Source organism: Gymnodraco acuticeps, unplaced genomic scaffold (genome assembly GCF_902827175.1).
Source record: "Gymnodraco acuticeps unplaced genomic scaffold, fGymAcu1.1, whole genome shotgun sequence".
Lineage (NCBI taxonomy): Eukaryota > Metazoa > Chordata > Actinopteri > Perciformes > Bathydraconidae > Gymnodraco > Gymnodraco acuticeps.
Window position 1 is genome coordinate 48,986 of NW_022992036.1, and position 19,542 is coordinate 68,527.

Sequence of the window (19,542 nt, forward strand, 5' to 3'; positions counted from 1 at the left end):
TTCTCTAACTTCTGGTCACTTTCCAAACAGTCTCAAGGAGGCAAGAGTAAACCCTCTCCTAAAGAAACCCACTCTCAACCCGTCTGATGTTATAAACTACAGGCCTGTCTCTCTCCTCCCGTTCCTGTCTAAATCACTTGAACGCGCTGTCTTTAAACAACTCTCCTGTTATCTCAATCAGAACAACCTTCTGGATCCGCACCAGTCTGGTTTCAAGGCAGGTCACTCCACATAAACTGCTCTCATTGCTGTCACGGAGGAACTGCACACTGCCAAAACTGCATCCCTCTCCTCTGTCATCATCCTGTTGGACCTGTCTGCTGCATTCGACACGGTGAATCATCAGATCCTCCTTCGCACTCTCCAAGAACTTGGAGTTTCAGGCTCTGCTCTTTCCCTCCTCACCTCATACCTGAAAGACCGTACCTACAGGGTGACTTGGAGAGGGTCTGAGTCCGACCCTTGTCAATTAACTACAGGGGTCCCTCAGGGCTCTGTTCTTGGTCCCCTCCTCTTCTCCCTGTACACAAACTCGCTTGGATCAGTCATTAGCCCGCATGGTTTTTCTTACCACTGCTACGCTGACGACACCCAATTAATTCTGTCCTTTCCCCGCTCAGAGACCCAGGTCGTTGCACGCATCTCTGCTTGTCTAGCTGACATCTCTCAGTGGATGTCTGCTCATCACCTCAAGCTCAACCTTGACAAGACTGAGCTGCTCTTCCTTCCGGGAAAAGATTGTCCCACTCTTGACCTAACAATCAACATCGGCACCTCAGTTGTTTCCCCGACTCAGACTGCAAGGAATCTGGGTGTGACCCTAGATAACAACCTGTCCTTCACTGCAAACATCGCTGCTACAACCCGTTGCTGCAGATACACGCTTTACAACATCAGGAAGATACGTCCCCTCCTGACCCAGAAAGCCACTCAGGTTCTGGTCCAGGCTCTCGTCATCTCACGCCTAGACTACTGCAACTCCCTCCTGGCTGGTCTACCTGCATGTGCCATCCGACCTCTGCAGCTCATCCAGAATGCAGCGGCTCGTCTGGTCTTCAACCTTCCTACATTTTCCCACACCACTCCGCTCCTCCGCTCCCTTCACTGGCTTCCGGTAACTGCTAGAATCCACTTCAAGACACTGGTACTTGCTTACCGTGCTGCGAATGGATCTGGCCCTTCCTACATCCAGGACATGGTTAAACCGTACACCCCAGCGCGTGCACTACGCTCTGCATCAGCCAAACGACTTGCTGCACCCTCGCTGCGAGGGGGACCCAAGTTCCCATCGGCGAAAACACGTGGGTTTGCTATCCTGGCTCCAGGATGGTGGAATGAGCTCCCCATTGACATCAGGACGGCAGATAGCTTGCACATCTTCCGGCGCAAACTGAAAACTCATCTCTTTCGATTCCACTTCGAGCGATAGAACTATTAACGAAGCACTTTTATACTAATAAAGGACTGGCTTATCTAAAGCCAGTTGAGTAGCACTTTAAATGTTTGGCTCTATGAAACCTGATGTACTTTATGATTCTGTTTTCTTCAAGGTTGTGTCTTCCTGGTCGAATGTACTTATTGTAAGTCGCTTTGGATAAAAGCGTCAGCTAAATGCAATGTAATGTAATTTGAATTGTTCTGACGTCAGAAAAGGGGTGCTCCGCCTATATGGGGAATGAGAGACCGCTCGAAAGCGCTGGAGACGCTGTATTACATATGCCAGGCCTGTAGTGGCACATTTCCACTGCAGCGGGGTAGCCCCGTTTAAGCGTCCCTAAGCGCCCTCGCTCAGGCCTCGGGCTGCCTCGCTGGCCGTGGTGCATTTCTATTACAGTTTAGGACCTGGGGTAGCAACGCAGTGTAGGCGGGCTCCCGTCGAGCTCCCGCTGGATTTTACCATCCCCAATGAGATGTAGGAACGTCGTCACCTCCTCGGTCGACCACAGTGTGCTTTTCTTTGATGTTGCTATTTTTGTAGCTCCTCCGTTTACAAAAATGCTGTGTATAAAAATGCTGCAAGCTTGCTTCTAGATATATATGCGACGCTAGGGATGATCTCGCGCGCGATCTTGTGACGATTCTCTCTGACCAATCAGCAGTCGAGAGTGTTGACGTCACTAGTTCAGCCCTGCCTGATAGAACCACGATTTTATGGGGCCGGAAAAAGAGGGAAAAAGTACCCGCTAGCCGGTGCTACGCTAAATGGAAAGAGCGAAATGAGGCATGTCTAAAAACACTTCACAGACATGTTTTGATGGTTTACGAGGCTGTATTTGGTGTGTAATCAAACTGGATTACATTATATATTATGAGGTGTTTGTAAAAAAAGTATAACTGGAAGTGTTTGATGGGTATTATTAGGAAACAGCTATAATGCAGTACAAGTGTGTTTGTGTGTACACACCATTAGCTCAGAGTCCATTTTTGAAGTTATGATTCAACGACTTGAATCCAGTCCATGTTGAGACACACACACCCACACACCACACACACACACACCACACACACACACACACACACACACACACACACACACACACACACACACACAACACACACACACACACACACACACACACACACAACACACACACACACACACAACACACACACACACACACACACACACACACACACACACACACACACACACACACACACACACACACACACACACACACACACACACACACACACACACACAGGGGGCAGTGCATTGATTTGCAGTAAGGGTAGCTGCATCAGGGTACATGGAAAATCAAATCAGGTGGAGGAAACGACTGTGTTAAGGACACACTAATGAGATATAGAGCGCAGAGTAACAAAGACAACCATGGCCTCAGCGCCTCTTTCTTCCCTCCTTCTTTGTTTGCTTTTTGCTCTCCATTCAACCACTCAGGAGCAAAGAGAAACTGCATTACAGATTTCCCCCAGGCTGAGATTAGCATCTGTAGCCGCTAATGCTGCAGAGCAGAGGGAAGTCTGTGAGGACTCTCGGGGAGGAAACAAAGTGAGGGCTTTCTGCTGAACAATACCCTGAAACACTATCAAGAAGCTGCAGTTCAGAGGGTTCAAACGCAGCCATAAAGCACGCCTTCAAGCTGCTGCAATTAGACTGCCACTTCAAATTACTATCAATCTGTTGGAGCAAATGATATTGATTTTACGGCCTAATTTGAGGTGTAGTTTAAGGGTTGTTGTAGAGAGTATTATCACTTGTTGGGAACAGACACACAGTTATTCATATCTAGAAATAATGCGTTATTAAACCACAATCCTGCAATAAATCCTCCCTGGGATTGATGAGTAAAGGTGTGCAGGGGCGGACTGGGACTAAAATTCAGCCCTGGAAACTGACCCAGTCCGGCCACATGAAATGTCAAATGTTAGAAATCCGCTGTTTATTGTTTAAAGTTTTACGTCCGACTCGCTCCTTTTTCCCTCTCTGTGCACAGCTCCAGTTTGGGCATCGGCCTGTCATCAGATTTCATTTTGAGCTGCTTCCTGTAGCGGAAGTTTAGTAAAATTATTTTTGATGAAATACTCCAAATCTCCACCCTCCATAATTGCACTTGCTTCAGTTGCTTGCTACTTTTTAAGGGCAGTGATGACAGTTACAGTACGAACTGAAGTTGATGCGATTTGATTGGATTGTGAGGCATGACGTGCATCATCTGATTGGTCAATCCCTCAATTCTTTTCACCAAGGGAAGCCAATTGTGGCTGGCCTCCTCTCGCAACAGAGAGTGCAATCTACTGTTTCACCATAACATCTAGAGGGGCGCTGTTTCACTCTTTGTAAAATACTCAATGAGAATGGGGGAGAGACGGGCCGGCGGAATAATTACCGAAACTAAACGAAGTGTTTTTATGTATTTATTAAAATGATAACTACAATCCAAAAAAACAGGGGAAGCCTGGCATCCCTTGGCCTCCAGGAGAAAACGCCACTGAGTTCAAGGGATAATTCTCACCCACCTCTTGCTCTTGCCCTGCACGTGTGCCAGTTGAGCTGGTTCTTCCACCAGCTCAACTCTCTGTCCCTCATTATGAACGCAGGAGGCTGGCTGTATATCTGAACTCACGCCCTCATCATTCTCTTCATCATCTTGCACTTGTTCTAAGCTGCTGCTGATAATGCTCGTAGCAGCGCTGCTGCCAAAAAGGTCTGTCAATTTGCGACATGTATATGCTTCACCTGCGAGTGACTTCATCTTTTTTGTTCTCGCCTTCTCGGCCCCACCTTTTTCTTTTCGTTTTCTTTGATTTGTATCCATGTTTTTTTATTCTTCCTGTCTGCCGCGGCGTCTAATCCCTTCTCTTCGTGTGGCCGGTCTTTTTTCTTCTTCGTGTGTTGTTGACAGATAAGAACCACACAACTGCATTAGCGGCCGCTGTCGCCCGTCAGCGCAACTTAAATGATGCCGTTAAACAATTTTTTTTTTTAAAGGGCCGGCCGGCCGTCAACGGCCCTTGACGACCGGCCGTTCTGTGGTTCTCCAGATTCTACAGATGGCCAGTCCGCCCCTGAAGGTGTGTCTATTAAACCGGTAACTTGCTGAGTGTTATATATTTCTATGTGTCCTAAGCAGCCTTGGTGATCCATGCTAAAATCCATATGAGTCAAAGACGTTTGGAGATGTAGCCTACTATTAATAAACATTTGATGTCTCACCAAATATATGTTTAAAGATCAAACATTGCTGGATCAAAATGAGAAGAAATGCAGGTTTTTCCGTCTTGCTGAGTGTTATATGAGATGATAAATGCTCCTCTCATGTATGCATAATATATATGAAGCAGCTGGTTAGCTTAGCTTAGCATACTGAAAAAGGAGAAAACAGCTAGCTTAGCTTTGTCTAGAAGTAAAAACCTACACCTACCATCATCTCTAATAATCACTATGTTATGTGTAATGTATTTAAGATGTATAAAAAAGGGAAATGTACATATTGTGATGTTACAGAGTTTAGTACATGATTCTTTTTGGGACTTTAAAGGTGGGATAGGTAAGTTTGAGAAACCGGCTCGAGATACACTTTTGTTATATTCCTTGGAATGCTCTTAACATCCCGATAGCAATGAATATTCACACATGTCATCTGTGGAAGCCGTAGTACTGTAAAAAGCACGACCAATCATCTGAGCCGGCTAAAGTAACTGGATGGCCTACCTGCCTGTCAGCCTTCCATCTGGGCACAAACTGATCTCGTGCCCTCATTGGTCATGTGCGCGTTCGTGTGTGTTGGAGGAGGGGCTCTGTGAGGAAGTCTGAAGGAAGAGGCAGATTTTTTCCGGCTGTGTATTTTCAAACTCTAGCGCACTCTAGGAGCTGGTTTCTCCAAAATTAAATACCCCACCTTTAAGTTGTGTTGTAACTGTTAGGTTGCCAGTAAAACATTGCAAACTGTCATATATCTTGCACTTGTTGTGGATTTGAGACCGAAGATTATGTTCTCAGGCTTTTATTTGGGTTGGCTTTAATATAGCCGTAGTTATATGAGCTGTGGCTTTTATTTGAGAATGTACAGTCAAGTAGTAGCTGCCATGGACGGCTCAAACTCAGGATCACTTCTGGAAAGAATCCTAACTACTTTAACTGCAGAAAATACAACTGAAGGACACAGAAGAGATATCAGCCGAAGCTCAGAGTAGTAGAATATCATCTGCAATCCAAGAAAACAACACATATAGTCAGTGATTGTGCTGTTATGTTAAATGTTTGTTGTTTGTTTTTCATGTATAGTGTCTTGATATTTGTCTGTTGATGTTACACATGTAGCAGCTGTGATGCAAGAAGCATTTCAGACTTGATCTGACCATTAAAGTATTATTGTCAAAGGTGGAAAGTAGTGGAGTACAAATACTTAGTTACTGTACTTAAGCACATGTTTCTGGTATCAGTACTTTACTCCACTGCTTATTTTTCTGAAGACTTTTTACATGTTGAACACAAATACCTGTACTTTCTACTTCTTACATGTTGAACTCAAATACCTGTACTTTCTACTTCTTACATGTTGAACACAAATACCTGTACTTTCTACTTCTTACATGTTGAACTCAAATACCTGTACTTTCTACTTCTTACATGTTGAACCCAAATACCTGTACTTTCTACTTCTTACATGTTGAACCCAAATACCTGTACTTTCTACTTCTTACATGTTGAACCCAAATACCTGTACTTTCTACTTCTTACATGTTGAACACAAATACCTGTACTTTCTACTTCTTACATGTTGAACTCAAATACCTGTACTTTCTACTTCTTACATGTTGAACACAAATACCTGTACTTTCTACTTCTTACATGTTGAACACAAATACCTGTACTTTCTACTTCTTACATGTTGAACTCAAATACCTGTACTTTCTACTTCTTACATGTTGAACACAAATACCTGTACTTTCTACTTCTTACATGTTGAACCCAAATACCTGTACTTTCTACTTCTTACACTTTGAACTCAAATACCTGTACTTTCTACTTCTTACATGTTGAACCCAAATACCTGTACTTTCTACTTCTCACATGTTGAACACAAATACCTGTACTTTCTACTTCTTACATGTTGAACACAAATACCTGTACTTTCTACTTCTTACATGTTGAACTCAAATACCTGTACTTTCTACTTCTTACATGTTGAACTCAAATACCTGTACTTTCTACTTCTTACATGTTGAACCCAAATACCTGTACTTTCTACTTCTTACATGTTGAACCCAAATACCTGTACTTTCTACTTCTTACACTTTGAACTCAAATACCTGTACTTTCTACTTCTTACATGTTGAACACAAATACCTGTACTTTCTACTTCTTACATGTTGAACACAAATACCTGTACTTTCTACTTCTTACATGTTGAACCCAAATACCTGTACTTTCTACTTCTTACATGTTGAACCCAAATACCTGTACTTTCTACTTCTTACACTTTGAACTCAAATACCTGTACTTTCTACTTCTTACATGTTGAACACAAATACCTGTACTTTCTACTTCTCACATGTTGAACACAAATACCTGTACTTTCTACTTCTCACATGTTGAACTCAAATACCTGTACTTTCTACTTCTTACATGTTGAACACAAATACCTGTACTTTCTACTTCTTACATGTTGAACTCAAATACCTGTACTTTCTACTTCTCACATGTTGAACACAAATACCTGTACTTTCTACTTCTCACATGTTGAACTCAAATACCTGTACTTTCTACTTCTTACATGTTGAACCCAAATACCTGTACTTTCTACTTCTTACATGTTGAACTCAAATACCTGTACTTTCTACTTCTTACATGTTGAACTCAAATACCTGTACTTTCTACTTCTCACATGTTGAACACAAATACCTGTACTTTCTACTTCTCACATGTTGAACTCAAATACCTGTACTTTCTACTTCTTACATGTTGAACTCAAATACTTGTACTTTCTACTTCTCTCATTTTCCAAACAGCTGGTTCCTTTAGTCTGAATGTGTGTTTGATGCGTGATCATTATTCTTTAGAGTCATTGCGTGCCTATTGATTTGAACACGATCCGTGTATCCATCATTTCCTGGTCTTCTCTAAAGAAGAGGGACCAATGGAAACGTTGTCATGTTGCCGTTGTTCAGCATGGAAACATTCATTAGCTAACAATGACATTATTGTTCTATTAATATAAAGGGAGGTCAGGTACTCTTTAAAACAGCTGCTAGTTATGGGTACTTTTTACTGAAGTACATTTCAAAGCCCTCTTTACTTTCACTTGAGTAAAGAAGTTTAGTCAGTACTTCTACTTTTACCAGAGTATTTTTAAACACGAGTATCTGTACTTCTACTTGAGTAAACAATGTGTGTACTTTTGCCATCTCTGATTATCGTATCGTATTGTATATAGATAGCTTGGAGACTCACGTTGACATAATGCACCAGGCTCTCCTGCTCAGCGACTTTGTAGGTCTCGATGCCGTATTCTTTGGCCAATCGGAGGATGCGGTTCTGAGTCGGTCCGATGTAAGACCCGCCCAGATCGACCCATTTTGTCTCCTTATTCTGGAAAACAAAAATAAAGAAAAACACATCACAACTGTGGTCGGAATGTATTTATCAAACGTGAATAAAGAATTAATCCTTCGATTGTCTTTGTCGTATTTTATTCTTGCAAGAAAGTTCAGTCAATCGTACAGAGAGCATACAGTCTGCAGAGCGAAAGAGTAGAGTTTGGGTTTCATATTTAAACACAGAGAGGAGAAAGGAGGGGTGAAGCTCGGCAATGATAACGTTTAGGGAGGCAGTATCAGGATGTTCTCAGTTCACAGAAGGTGAAGGTCAAACTGTTGGTGCACAGAGAGTTTAACTAACAACACTGCAACACATCTTCTTAATAAGGACTTTTCCCAAGCTTAGCAAAGAAGTGAAAGCCAGTAAATATAGATAAACATTAGCCAGTAAGAATCACAGTGTATTCTAAAAGTAAGTGAGTGAGTATAATATGTTTCTATTACAACAACATAACCAGGCGAATCAGAAAGTCCACTCAAGTAACAGATAGTCAAAGTCAAAGTCAACTTTATTGTCAAGAATTCTACATGTTGTACATCCAGAAATATCGAAATATCGTTTCTCGAGGTCCTACAGTGTGACATATATACATCAAACAACAACAAAACAAAAAGGGCCTAGATAACCGGGGAAATGTTAATAATATATTAAAGTGTTCATAATAATAAGATAATGCTGAATAGTACACTGGAAAAAATGCTGCTCCAAATGCACGTTAAACAAAAATGAAAACAAGCAGTTTTCTCTTGAAATAAAACGGGATATTTAGATCAATCCGATCTTGTAATTATCTGGAGAACTCATTCTGAACTATATTTGACCAGAATCAGGACATGTTGTGTTACAAAATAAGCCGCATATGATAACAAGTTTTCTGTGTTCTGATGTTAGCTGGTGATTTTCTAATACATATGTAAAAAAATATGTGTTTCCTCTGAGATACATCTCAAAGTAAGATGTTTTGACTCAACAAGATGATGCATTGTCTAAAAACAAGACCTGATATCTCACTGCAGTGTCACTTCTGAAGTTGGAGTAGAGACATATTCTGACTGGATATTAGACACAGATACTGGGCAAGATTGAGAGCTTTTGTAGTGTATTGTCTGTAGCTAACCCTAACCCTAATCTCAGCGACATCCCTGGTTAAACAAACACTCAAAATAACTCCTTCCCTAAAGTCCTGTGTGTTAACAGCATCTGAGTTAGTGTTAGCTCTCCATCTCTTACCCGCACAGTGAACGTTCGTCCCCCGACCCGATCTCTGGCCTCCAGAACAACAGGAGTCAGTCCATTGGCTTTCAACAGCTTTGCTGCACTCAAACCTGCAGAAGTAAACACAGAGAGGTAAGTAAAACACACACAACACACCTCCCGCACTACATGGGCAAGAGTACACTCAGGCATGGTGGTCATGCAGTCATGTTTGTTTTACATGTGAAATATGTGCAACTGTTGGAGAGGTGTAACTCCTGTCTTTAGTCTTCATTCTGTGTGTGGTGTTCCCACGTTAAAGCTTTCTTTAAAGAAGCGTTTATTCATTTCTTTGTTTACTTTAAGATAGAGAAGATGGATGAAGGGGATTACTTTGAAAATCTTACTAGAAAGATGGATTTTTGTATAAAAGCCAATCCTGTTTCTGTGGAACCATCAATAGTTGCATCAGTGCATGTTTGCCATCCTATTATATACGCTATGCCCAGGTGTAAATAGACACATTGACTCTTGTCTTTAACAAATAGCATTGTTTACTACATGTATGCTATTAGTACCATTAGACACCCGGGTGCAAAGAGCATTGTTAGCGTGTACAGCTATGTGCAAATAGCATTGTTTACAACGAACACCCAGGTGCAAATGGAATAGTACAATAAGGATGCCAGGGTGCAAGTAGCATCATAAGCTACAGACATCCGGGGGCAAATACAATTGATACATACAGCTGTGTGCAATAACATTGTTTACATCAGACACAGGTGCAAATAGCATTGATAGCTACAAACTCCCGGGTGCAGATAGCATCTGCCTTATTTGAATTGAGTTTTTCTGATTTTCTATTGTATAGTTTCCGTTGTACGTCGCCCTAACATGTTCCTCCTGAATGACTTGGTTGGATATTGAGAGTGCTGTGGGTGAGATGGGTGAGATGGGAGAGGGGGAAATATTGCAAAGATAGAGGGGAAGAAACACCACAACAAATCACACACCAGCTGACCTGATGATCATGTGAGCAAAAAGAGAGAAGAGAGCAGACTGACCAATCAACCACAGAGTCTACGGAGGAAATCAGCTTTTCACACACTGACCTCAGGCTAACCCTGCCATAACTTTAATGCAATAAGCCATAACGTAAATACACACACACACACACACACACACACACACACACACACACACACACACACACACACACACACACACACACACACACACACACACACACACACACACACACACACACACACACACACACACACACACACACACACACACACACACACACACACACACACACACACACACACACACACACACACACACACAGTGGATTAGCGTGCAACAGAGCAGAAGACGTTTAAAAGACCAGAAAGTGATTTTTATAAACGGGTTGATGAGTGGTTCCTTACATGACCAAAAGGATGTGGACACCCTAAAGTCACACCCATATAGGATTATTGAACATTGGAAATTATGGATCTTTTTAAACCTCCACTTTTCTTGGAAACTTTCCAATTTACTACAATTCATCCTAGAGAGCAGGAGTGAGTTCGTAGAGTCAGAGCTACAGTAGAGTTGCAAAGTGGGAGAAAGAAGTATTCCCATTTGTTACGTGCCAGGCAGGCTGTACTGGTGTGGTTTTCCTTCCCTCCTGTGTTTCTCTCTTCTCCCTGTCTTCTGCACAGCTAATCAGCAGCTGATCGGTATCTGCCTGTGCACCTGAGTCTGATGGCTGATTGGATCCTCTCACCCTCAGCTGGCCTATCAGCAGCCAGGGCCGACCATAAAGGAGGCACCCAGGAAGTCTTCTCGCTCTCTCACTCTGGGCCTGTTGCTGATTGAGGAACCTGCAATTGACTGCAGTGTTTAGCAACTCATGCTCCTGGTATTGTCTGACCCTTTTGAAAGTGTGTGTGTTGAAAGGTGGAGGAGTTAGGTAAGTCTGGGGTACCCTGTACATTTCTCACCACGTAGCTAACTAATGTTTAGACACACTAGGTTAGCGGATTGTTGCCACCCCTGTATATTGTTTTGTCAAAGTCTTCGTAGTTTAGTTAGTGAGGGTTTTTGTTTGAGTTTTGGTTTCAAAGGATAGATGTAGAGATAGGCCTGGTTTTGTTATGCTTGTTTCTTTTGTTTGGCGCAATCCTTTGACTCCTCCTCCTCCTCCTCCTCGCCAACTAAGGTTTCAGTTATATGTCTGTTCGGTTGTGGGTTTATAAAATAAACCTTTTGTAAACTGTTACGCTGACTCCCTCATTAATTATTGGTTGTATGTTATTGTCTCCAGGTCCCCTAGACCTTAGTGGGGACGTAACACCATTTTAAAACTCTCTGTACATTATACGTTTATGGTATGGCCATTACCTGTAATTATTTTTGACCTAATTTAGGAGTAAGTTTTGCATATCGGTTTGGCATAGCTCATTAAACTACAATACCCATAAAGCCAGACAAGTCCAATAGCAACACCATTATAAAAGTAAAACTGTGTTTAAAATGATTTCAACAAACATCACTAACGTTATTTTTAGCTTCCGCTGCTGTTGGCATGTGTAGCATGCATTTTAAGCTCTGCATCTTGGGAGTTGTAGTTGAATTCTCACTGCATGATTTTATGTACACAGGTTCTGTAAATTGTACTTTTTTTTATCAATGAACCAGATATTTTTCTAACAACAGTTGTTATTCATTTCTATAATGAGGTAAGAGTTTTATGGCAGATTTAAGCCAACTGTGAGTAACCTAACATGAAAGTTAATGGGACATTTATTTTACATCTTGCAACCCATTTCATCCCAGATTTGTTGGATGTGGTTAAGATCAGATTTTAACACTTATTCTATTGCATTATCATGTTGAAACAAAGAAAAAGAGACCTCAAAATATCACCACAAGGTGTTCAAAGCGCATTAAATATCTCTGTAAGACGTAGCATTAACATTTCCCTTCAAGTTGTTGTTTCCACCTTTATATCTGAGTGGAAACTGAATTGTTGGTCTTCATACTCGCATAACACCCCTTAAATCTAAAGTAATTCCCACTCCATGCAGAAATATATACATACTGTCAGTGTGCACTCAGCAGGTTTCCACATCTGTGCAAATGTTTTCCTAAAGTCTTACCGACCCTCTCCACCATCTAACTCTCCTCCTCCAAATCCTGCTAAGCTCTGTTGAATCTAGCAGGATGTATATTAGTTTAAACATAGTTTGTCTGGGATTACCCAACTTCAGCCACACACACACACACACACACACACACACACACACACACACAACATTGACTTACATGCATTTCCTGGAGACTTATCCTAACCTTAACCATAACAAACACATGCCTAACCCTTACCCAAACAAGTCTTCACCCTAAAATGAATGATTCCCCTCATGGGGACCTCCAATTTGTCCCCATAAGGGAGGCGAGTCCCCACACGTGACTATGTAAACAGATTTAGGTCCCCATAAGTATAGTAATGCTAGGCCACACACACACACACCCCCCCCAGAAAGCATTAGCTCCGACCAGAGGAGGCTCACAAATCTTCCTTGCCAAATTGATGCCATTACCTGCGCTCGGCTAAAAAGGTCAGTCTGTTTGGAAAACAAAGAGCGTCTGTCTGCATCTCTTGTTTAGACGTATGGCAAATCACCCAACATAACATCCTGTTGCTTTGATCAACACGCTTGTTTTGTCCTAATCATTTTTATATCAAAAGAAAATAAGCCGTGTGATTATAACTAATAGATCAGAATTTCATTACTTCAAAAGGATTTCAGACTGAGCCCTTTTGTTTTTCATTTCCCACCCCCCCCCCCCCCCCCGTGAAATGAAGAATGAGCTTCTGTCCTAAGACTAAACTGTAGCTGAGAGAGAGAGAGGTAGAAAATCCTGCATTTTCTGGTGGATATATGAAGATTCAGGATTCAAGGCTTTTATTGTCACAGGCTAAGAATGTTAGATGTTTCTGTTACTTCCTGTAAACACTGGACAAACATCTGCAGTCGTTCGTCTGGAGTATTTTTGCAACTGCTTACCTCTCACTGACAGCTGTTGACACTAACATTAGACATGTACAGTGGGTGTGTCTGCAGTGTTTAAAACCTCCAGAGGCCCTCTACAGGTTAGAGACCTGTGTTATCAGGGAAGGGTTACGTTAAAATAAAAGAGGCCTTGTGTTGCTTTTGGGTTTTCCCTTTCCTATAGTGTGTTATATCACATCTGTGTTTTCTCTCCAGAGGGAGTTTCTCTCTTACCATGTTACGCTCACTCTTCTATTGGCTAGAGCTCCAACACTTTGTACTTGATAGGCTGAGGGGCAGGACATCTCTAAGCAGTTTGACCAATCAGAGCAGACTGGGCTCTGGTTTCAGACAGAGGGTGAAAAGTGGTGCTGCAGTATGAGAAAAATAAATAACTTTTTGAACATTAAAGCATGGAGACATGTCACAGTTATGACGACCCCTGCTTTAAGGTCTCCTATGGTGTGTATGGCCCTTTAACGTTCGTCCTCTGCTTGTGCATTGATTGAGGACACCTGACGGATGGCACCGGAGGAATAAGAGGCCAGAGGCAGAGGCCGTTTCTCAATCGCGAGTACACATCAAGTATACTATGTCATAGAGTAGCGCAGAATGCTGGGCATTTAACATGCATTTAAACAGTCCTTCGGCGCCACTCGATGACGTAGTATACCTGAAATAGTTGCAGTAGTTTTACTTGCGATTGAGAAACGGCCAGTGTCTTGATCTCTCTCCCCCGCAGAGGACCGGACCTGGGAGAGCAGCCACGTTGCCTGTTCTTTTTGCTTTGTCTTTTTTTGTTTGGCTTCGGCCACATTAAAGTGGACCTATCATGCTATATTTGAAACATATTGTAGGGCCATACCTATATAAAACATGTCTGTCAAGTCTTTTTTTCAAAATACCAAACAGATCATGCATTTTAGCCATGCCTCATTTCGCTCTATTTGCTCTTTTCCAGCGCTGTTTTTGCAAGGCCTGATTCTGCTTTTTGTGGCAGACTACAGCACCACTTACAGGCCTGGCATATGTACTACAGCGTCTCCAGCGCTTTCGAGCAGCAATGGCCGGCCGTGGCCCAACCCCACATTCCCCTGATAGTTGGAGAGTTGCCCATATAGGCGGAGCACCCCTTTTCTGACGTCAGAACAATTCGAATCTGTATCAGCTCGGTTGCAGCCCCGTTTTCAGAGATTTGGGTACGGAGGAAAAGAGAGAGGGTTGTGTTTTCTGACACTTGGTGAGTTCCCTGACACACCGGGGACACATATTCATCTATAAAAAAGACGTACAAAAGTGCATTTTGCATGATAGGTCCCCTTTAAGTTTTATCAAATAAATACCTTTTCCCTATATACACTCGTCCTTCCCACGCTTTTTTGTTATGGCTAAGAGCCAGGCCATGACAGATGGGGGCTCGTCCGGGATCTTTTATCTGTGATACAGCAACGGATAGGTAAGATTTGTGTTGGGAGTTGGTGCGCGTATATAAAGTTTGTTGGGAGCGCGTTTGCAGTGCGGCCGGTTTCTTTGTTTCGGCTCATTATGGGAAGGACATTAGATTGTAGATCGTTGTTTGGGGACTGATTAGACTATTTTGTGACGCTTTGATTTGTATTATATTTCAGGACAGGGTTTGCCGGTTGTTCTTAGCCGTGGTCACTTGTTTTTTTTGTGTCTCTCTCTCGTTGACACATGTGGGTTTGTTGGTGCGTTGTATGTGGAGCAGTGCAGAGTTTTCCCTCACAGGTAAAGCGGCGGTTCCCTTGGCGAGAGACACTACATACTGATATACACCTGAACATCAGCAGGAGAGGACTCTTTAAAGTAGAGACACCACATACTGATATACACCTGAACATCAGCAGGAGAGGACTCTTTAAAGTAGAGACACTACATACTGATATACACCTGAACATCAGCAGGAGAGGACTCTTTAAAGTAGAGACACCACATACTGATATACACCTGAACATCAGCAGGAGAGGACTCTTTAAAGTAGAGACACTACATACTGATATACACCTGAACATCAGCAGGAGAGGACTCTTTAAAGTAGAGACACTACATACTGATATACACCTGAACATCAGCAGGAGAGGACTCTTTAAAGTAGAGACACTACATACTGATATACACCTGAACATCAGCAGGAGAGGACTCTTTAAAGTAGAGACACTACATACTGATATACACCTGAACATCAGCAGGAGAGGACTCTTTAAAATAGAGATACTACATTAAAATGCTTTTTGATTCGATTTCTAGCTAGAAATGTATATTGTACTTTTAGAATCCACGTCCAGTGGATGTGTAGGATCTATAGTTTGATAGATATTACAAAGATGATTTGAGGTCTCGCCAGGATAACGTGTATATGCGGCAGCTTCCGTGTAAAGTTAGCGTCAACCCTCATGGGGTGAAAACAGTTTTTCCGGTCTCGAAGTTTTCATAATAAAACCGGAAGTATTCCCCACACTGTCAAATGATTAAACAGTGATATCTGCATTACTCATCCACTAAAAAACATCAGTTTATCCTTGTTAATTACACAATATTGATTGGTTTAAATTGTGTACAATGCTTTTGTGTTTTTAACCTTCGATTCGGAGAAACAAATAGTTTTTTAGGAGTTTAGGACACTACAGTTTCCGAAGACACTACACTACCCAGAATCCCCAGCTATCGTTTGGGACTACAACATCCGCCTTGCTTTACAAACCCTGTGATTAGTCCTCAAGCTCTGTGATTGGATGTTGGAGTGGCAGTTCGACAAGGTTACGCCAAAACAGCTCTTTGAAATGGAATGGAACCACGGCAGACTTTCCAAAACTGGAATTGGACGGGTCCACTACAATTCAGAGGTTCACCTAGTATTTTTACTCCACTACATTTATTTTAGTTACTTTGCAGATTCGGATTAATGATGTGAAATATAAACAACCCTTAAATCCGGCTTTAGTTACGCCTGAGTCAAATTCAGGGAAGGTGATTGTCAAGTGCCAAAATAAACTATGCAATATATTGGACGTTAAGTACTTTGTCAGACTTCATATTTATCTGTGGATAACCCCAACGTTTTTTTCTTATTCAAAAGAAGACCTTAACTTAAAGTATTCTTTAATGTTTGAATAAAGCCTTATTAGTTGGTCTGTTTTGCACATCCTCCTGTTAATATCTTTGGACGTCCTGCACTAAACTGTTTTATTGTAGAGATCACTACAGTATCTTCGTGATATTTTCTATTCTATATTTCTATCATGCCTTCTTCTTTCCCCCAATTTAGTATGTAGGCTACTCTTAATATTTAAATGTTTTCATCAAATAAAACGTATTCAACAACAAAATTCAATAACGTGCTTTAACCACTAGGCGGTGCGGGTTAAAAAACCAGTGGTCTAGTTAATAAAACATAATATCAAACATAAGATATACTTTATTGATCCCATAATATGACTATTGACCAGTCATATTATGACCATATCAAACCTCCCATTTCTAGGTAAAATCATTGAAAAAGTTGTTTTTCAACAGTTGAGTAATTTCTTGCATTTAAATAACTGTTTGGATGTGTTCCAGTCAGGCTTTCGTCCAAACCACAGCACTGAGACTGCTCTTGTAAAGGTCTTTAATGACATCCACTTAAACACAGACAGTGGCAGAACTTCAGTGTTAGTATTATTAGATCTCAGTGCTGCGTTTGACACTGTTGACCACAGCATATTACTAGACCGACTGGAAAACTGGGTGGGACTTTCGGAAACAGTTCTAAATTGGTTTGAATCCTACTTAAAGGACAGAAACAACTTTGTTTCTATAGGTAAATACACATCTGATTTGACAAATATGACATGTGGGGTTCCTCAAGGCTCCATCTTGGGGCCTCTTCTCTTTAACATCTACATGCTACCACTGGCTCAGATAATGAAGAACAACAAAATAAGTTACCATAGCTATGCAGATGACACACACATTTACGTAACAATTTCACCAGGAGACTATGTTCCAATTCAAACACTGAGTAAGTGCATTGAACAAATCAATGACTGGATGTGTCAGAACTTTCTCCAATTAAACAAAGATGAAACTGAGGTAATGGTTTTTGGAGCCAAGTCAGAACGTATAAAAGTTAGCGCTGAGCTTCAGTCTGCAATGTTCAAAACAACAGATAAAGCCAGAAATCTAGGTGTAGTCATGGACTCTGACCTGAGTTTCAACAGTCACATTAAAACAGTTACTAAATCAGCCTACTATCACCTAAAGAATATATCCAGGATTAAAAGACTAATGTCACAGCAGGATTTGGAAAAACTTGTCCATGCTTTTATCTTCAGTAGACTCGACTACTGCAATGGTGTCTTCACAGGTCTCACTAAAAAATCTATTAGGAAGCTGCAGCTGATTCAGAACGCCGCTGCTCGAGTCCTCACTAACACTAAGAAAGTGGATCACTCCTGTTCTGAAGTCTTTACACTGGCTTCCTGTGTGTCAAAGAATAGATTTCAAAATACTGCTGCTGGTTTATAAAGCACTGAATGGTTTAGGCCCTAAATACATTTCTGACCTCCTGCTAAATGATGAACCATCCAGATCTCTCAGGTCTTCAGGGACTGGTCAGCTTTCTGTCCCCAGAGTCAGAACTAAACATGGAGAAGCAGCGTTCAGTTATTATGCTCCAAATATCTGGAACAAACTCCCAGAAACCTGCAGGTCCGCTGCAACTCTGACTACTTTTAAATCCAGACTGAAGACTTTTCTTTTTGTCGATGCTTTTAATTGAACTATTCATATCTTAGACTGCACTGTAACTTTTATCCATGTACTTTTTCTTTTAATGTTTATTTTATTAGCTTTTCTTTTTAATGACTGATTTTAAATGCCATTTTCTTAATGTCTTTCATTTTTTGTAAAGCACTTTGAATTGCCTTGTGTTGAAAACTGCTATATAAATAAACTTGCCTTGCCTATTAACTTTATTGTGAAATTAAAACAGAACGGTAAAGGAAAATACAGTTTCAGTCTCTCGATTTGAAGCTTATGCATTGTACCATGAACCTGTATAGACCTCTAACAGTCAACTGCATGAGGAGTTGGAAAGGTAGTTCTGTAAATCAGTAATATCTTTAAAAACTACAAAAAACTCCCTTTCTATCAAGGTCAGCCTTGTGTTTGAATCCATAGGGAATAAAAGAGACACACATATGTCCTACAGTAAGGTGTTTGAGGCTTCTCTGCACCTAAATACATGGTTGATATTTATCACACAAGAGAAGGGAAGAGATACAATAAGTGAGGATAATGGTGTTAACAATCTATGGGTTACACAGTATGCATGGGTCCTAAATGTCAGCCTTTCAAGAGCTAGTTGTTGCATGACCAAAAAGAGTGAATAGAAGTGCAGGAAATGTGACAACGTAATGGCAGTGGCACCATGGCTCATTTGTAACGATCAACTATCTAAAATAGTTGTGTTAATTAAACGCACAAGGGGTTCTTGAATGAAATAATATTATAAAGGTAAACAGAAATAATAAACGGATAATCTGCTCCTTAAACAAAATAAAGAGAGACAGATTTCATGCATGGATCGATTATATTGACAGTTTTCCAGCCAAACAACACAAACAAAATTAAACAGTCCGCTCTGCGATACACAACAAGTGTCTTTACTGCCTAATCCAGGCTATTGTTCATTGACAACAAAGGCTGTTGCTCCTGCGCCCGTCGGCGGCAAAAACAGCATCCTGTTGACGCGCCAACTAAAAAGCATCTGGGCGCCCCGCGACATGTGAATATGCAAATGAGGCTTGCCGAACCACACCCTTAAATCTTACATAAAAGTGGACATTTAACGACTGTAGTTGCGAGGATAATACACATGCATCATAGATTTTCATTTCATTTGCATCTATGCCTTAACCCTTTCCCCTGCCCCAACAGTTTATAAGAAACACTGAGATCAATCTGCGACTGTCACACATTAAACACGAAGTTCACTGAGCTGTTAATAATGCACCTTTTGTGTCTCAAGTTCATTTCTTTCCATCTCAAGTTCATTTCCTGCAGAAGTGTGTGTAATAATTCTTCACACTGCAATAATTTAACAGCCCTTTTCTGCAACTTACTGTTATAATTACTTAATCAATAATAATAGACACCCAAATACTGTATGTGTCTCATTGCAAATGCTGCACCTCCATTCATTTCTATTTCAGCATTATCACTTTTTGGGGACGTTTC

The 19,542-nt window shown here is 41.3% G+C and overlaps 1 protein-coding gene across 1 annotated transcript in view; it reads right to left on the reverse strand.

Moving 5' to 3' along the window:
• The window catches only part of mao (monoamine oxidase), a 74,951-nt gene that overhangs the window by 26,397 nt on the left and 29,012 nt on the right, over positions 1-19,542 (reverse strand). Inside the window, exons 2-3 of the mRNA XM_034201659.1 lie at positions 9,293-9,387; positions 7,916-8,053 (exon numbers count right to left, since the gene is read on the reverse strand). Coding sequence (XP_034057550.1) covers positions 7,916-8,053; positions 9,293-9,387 — 233 coding nt within the window. The remainder of the gene's footprint in view (positions 1-7,915; positions 8,054-9,292; positions 9,388-19,542) is intronic.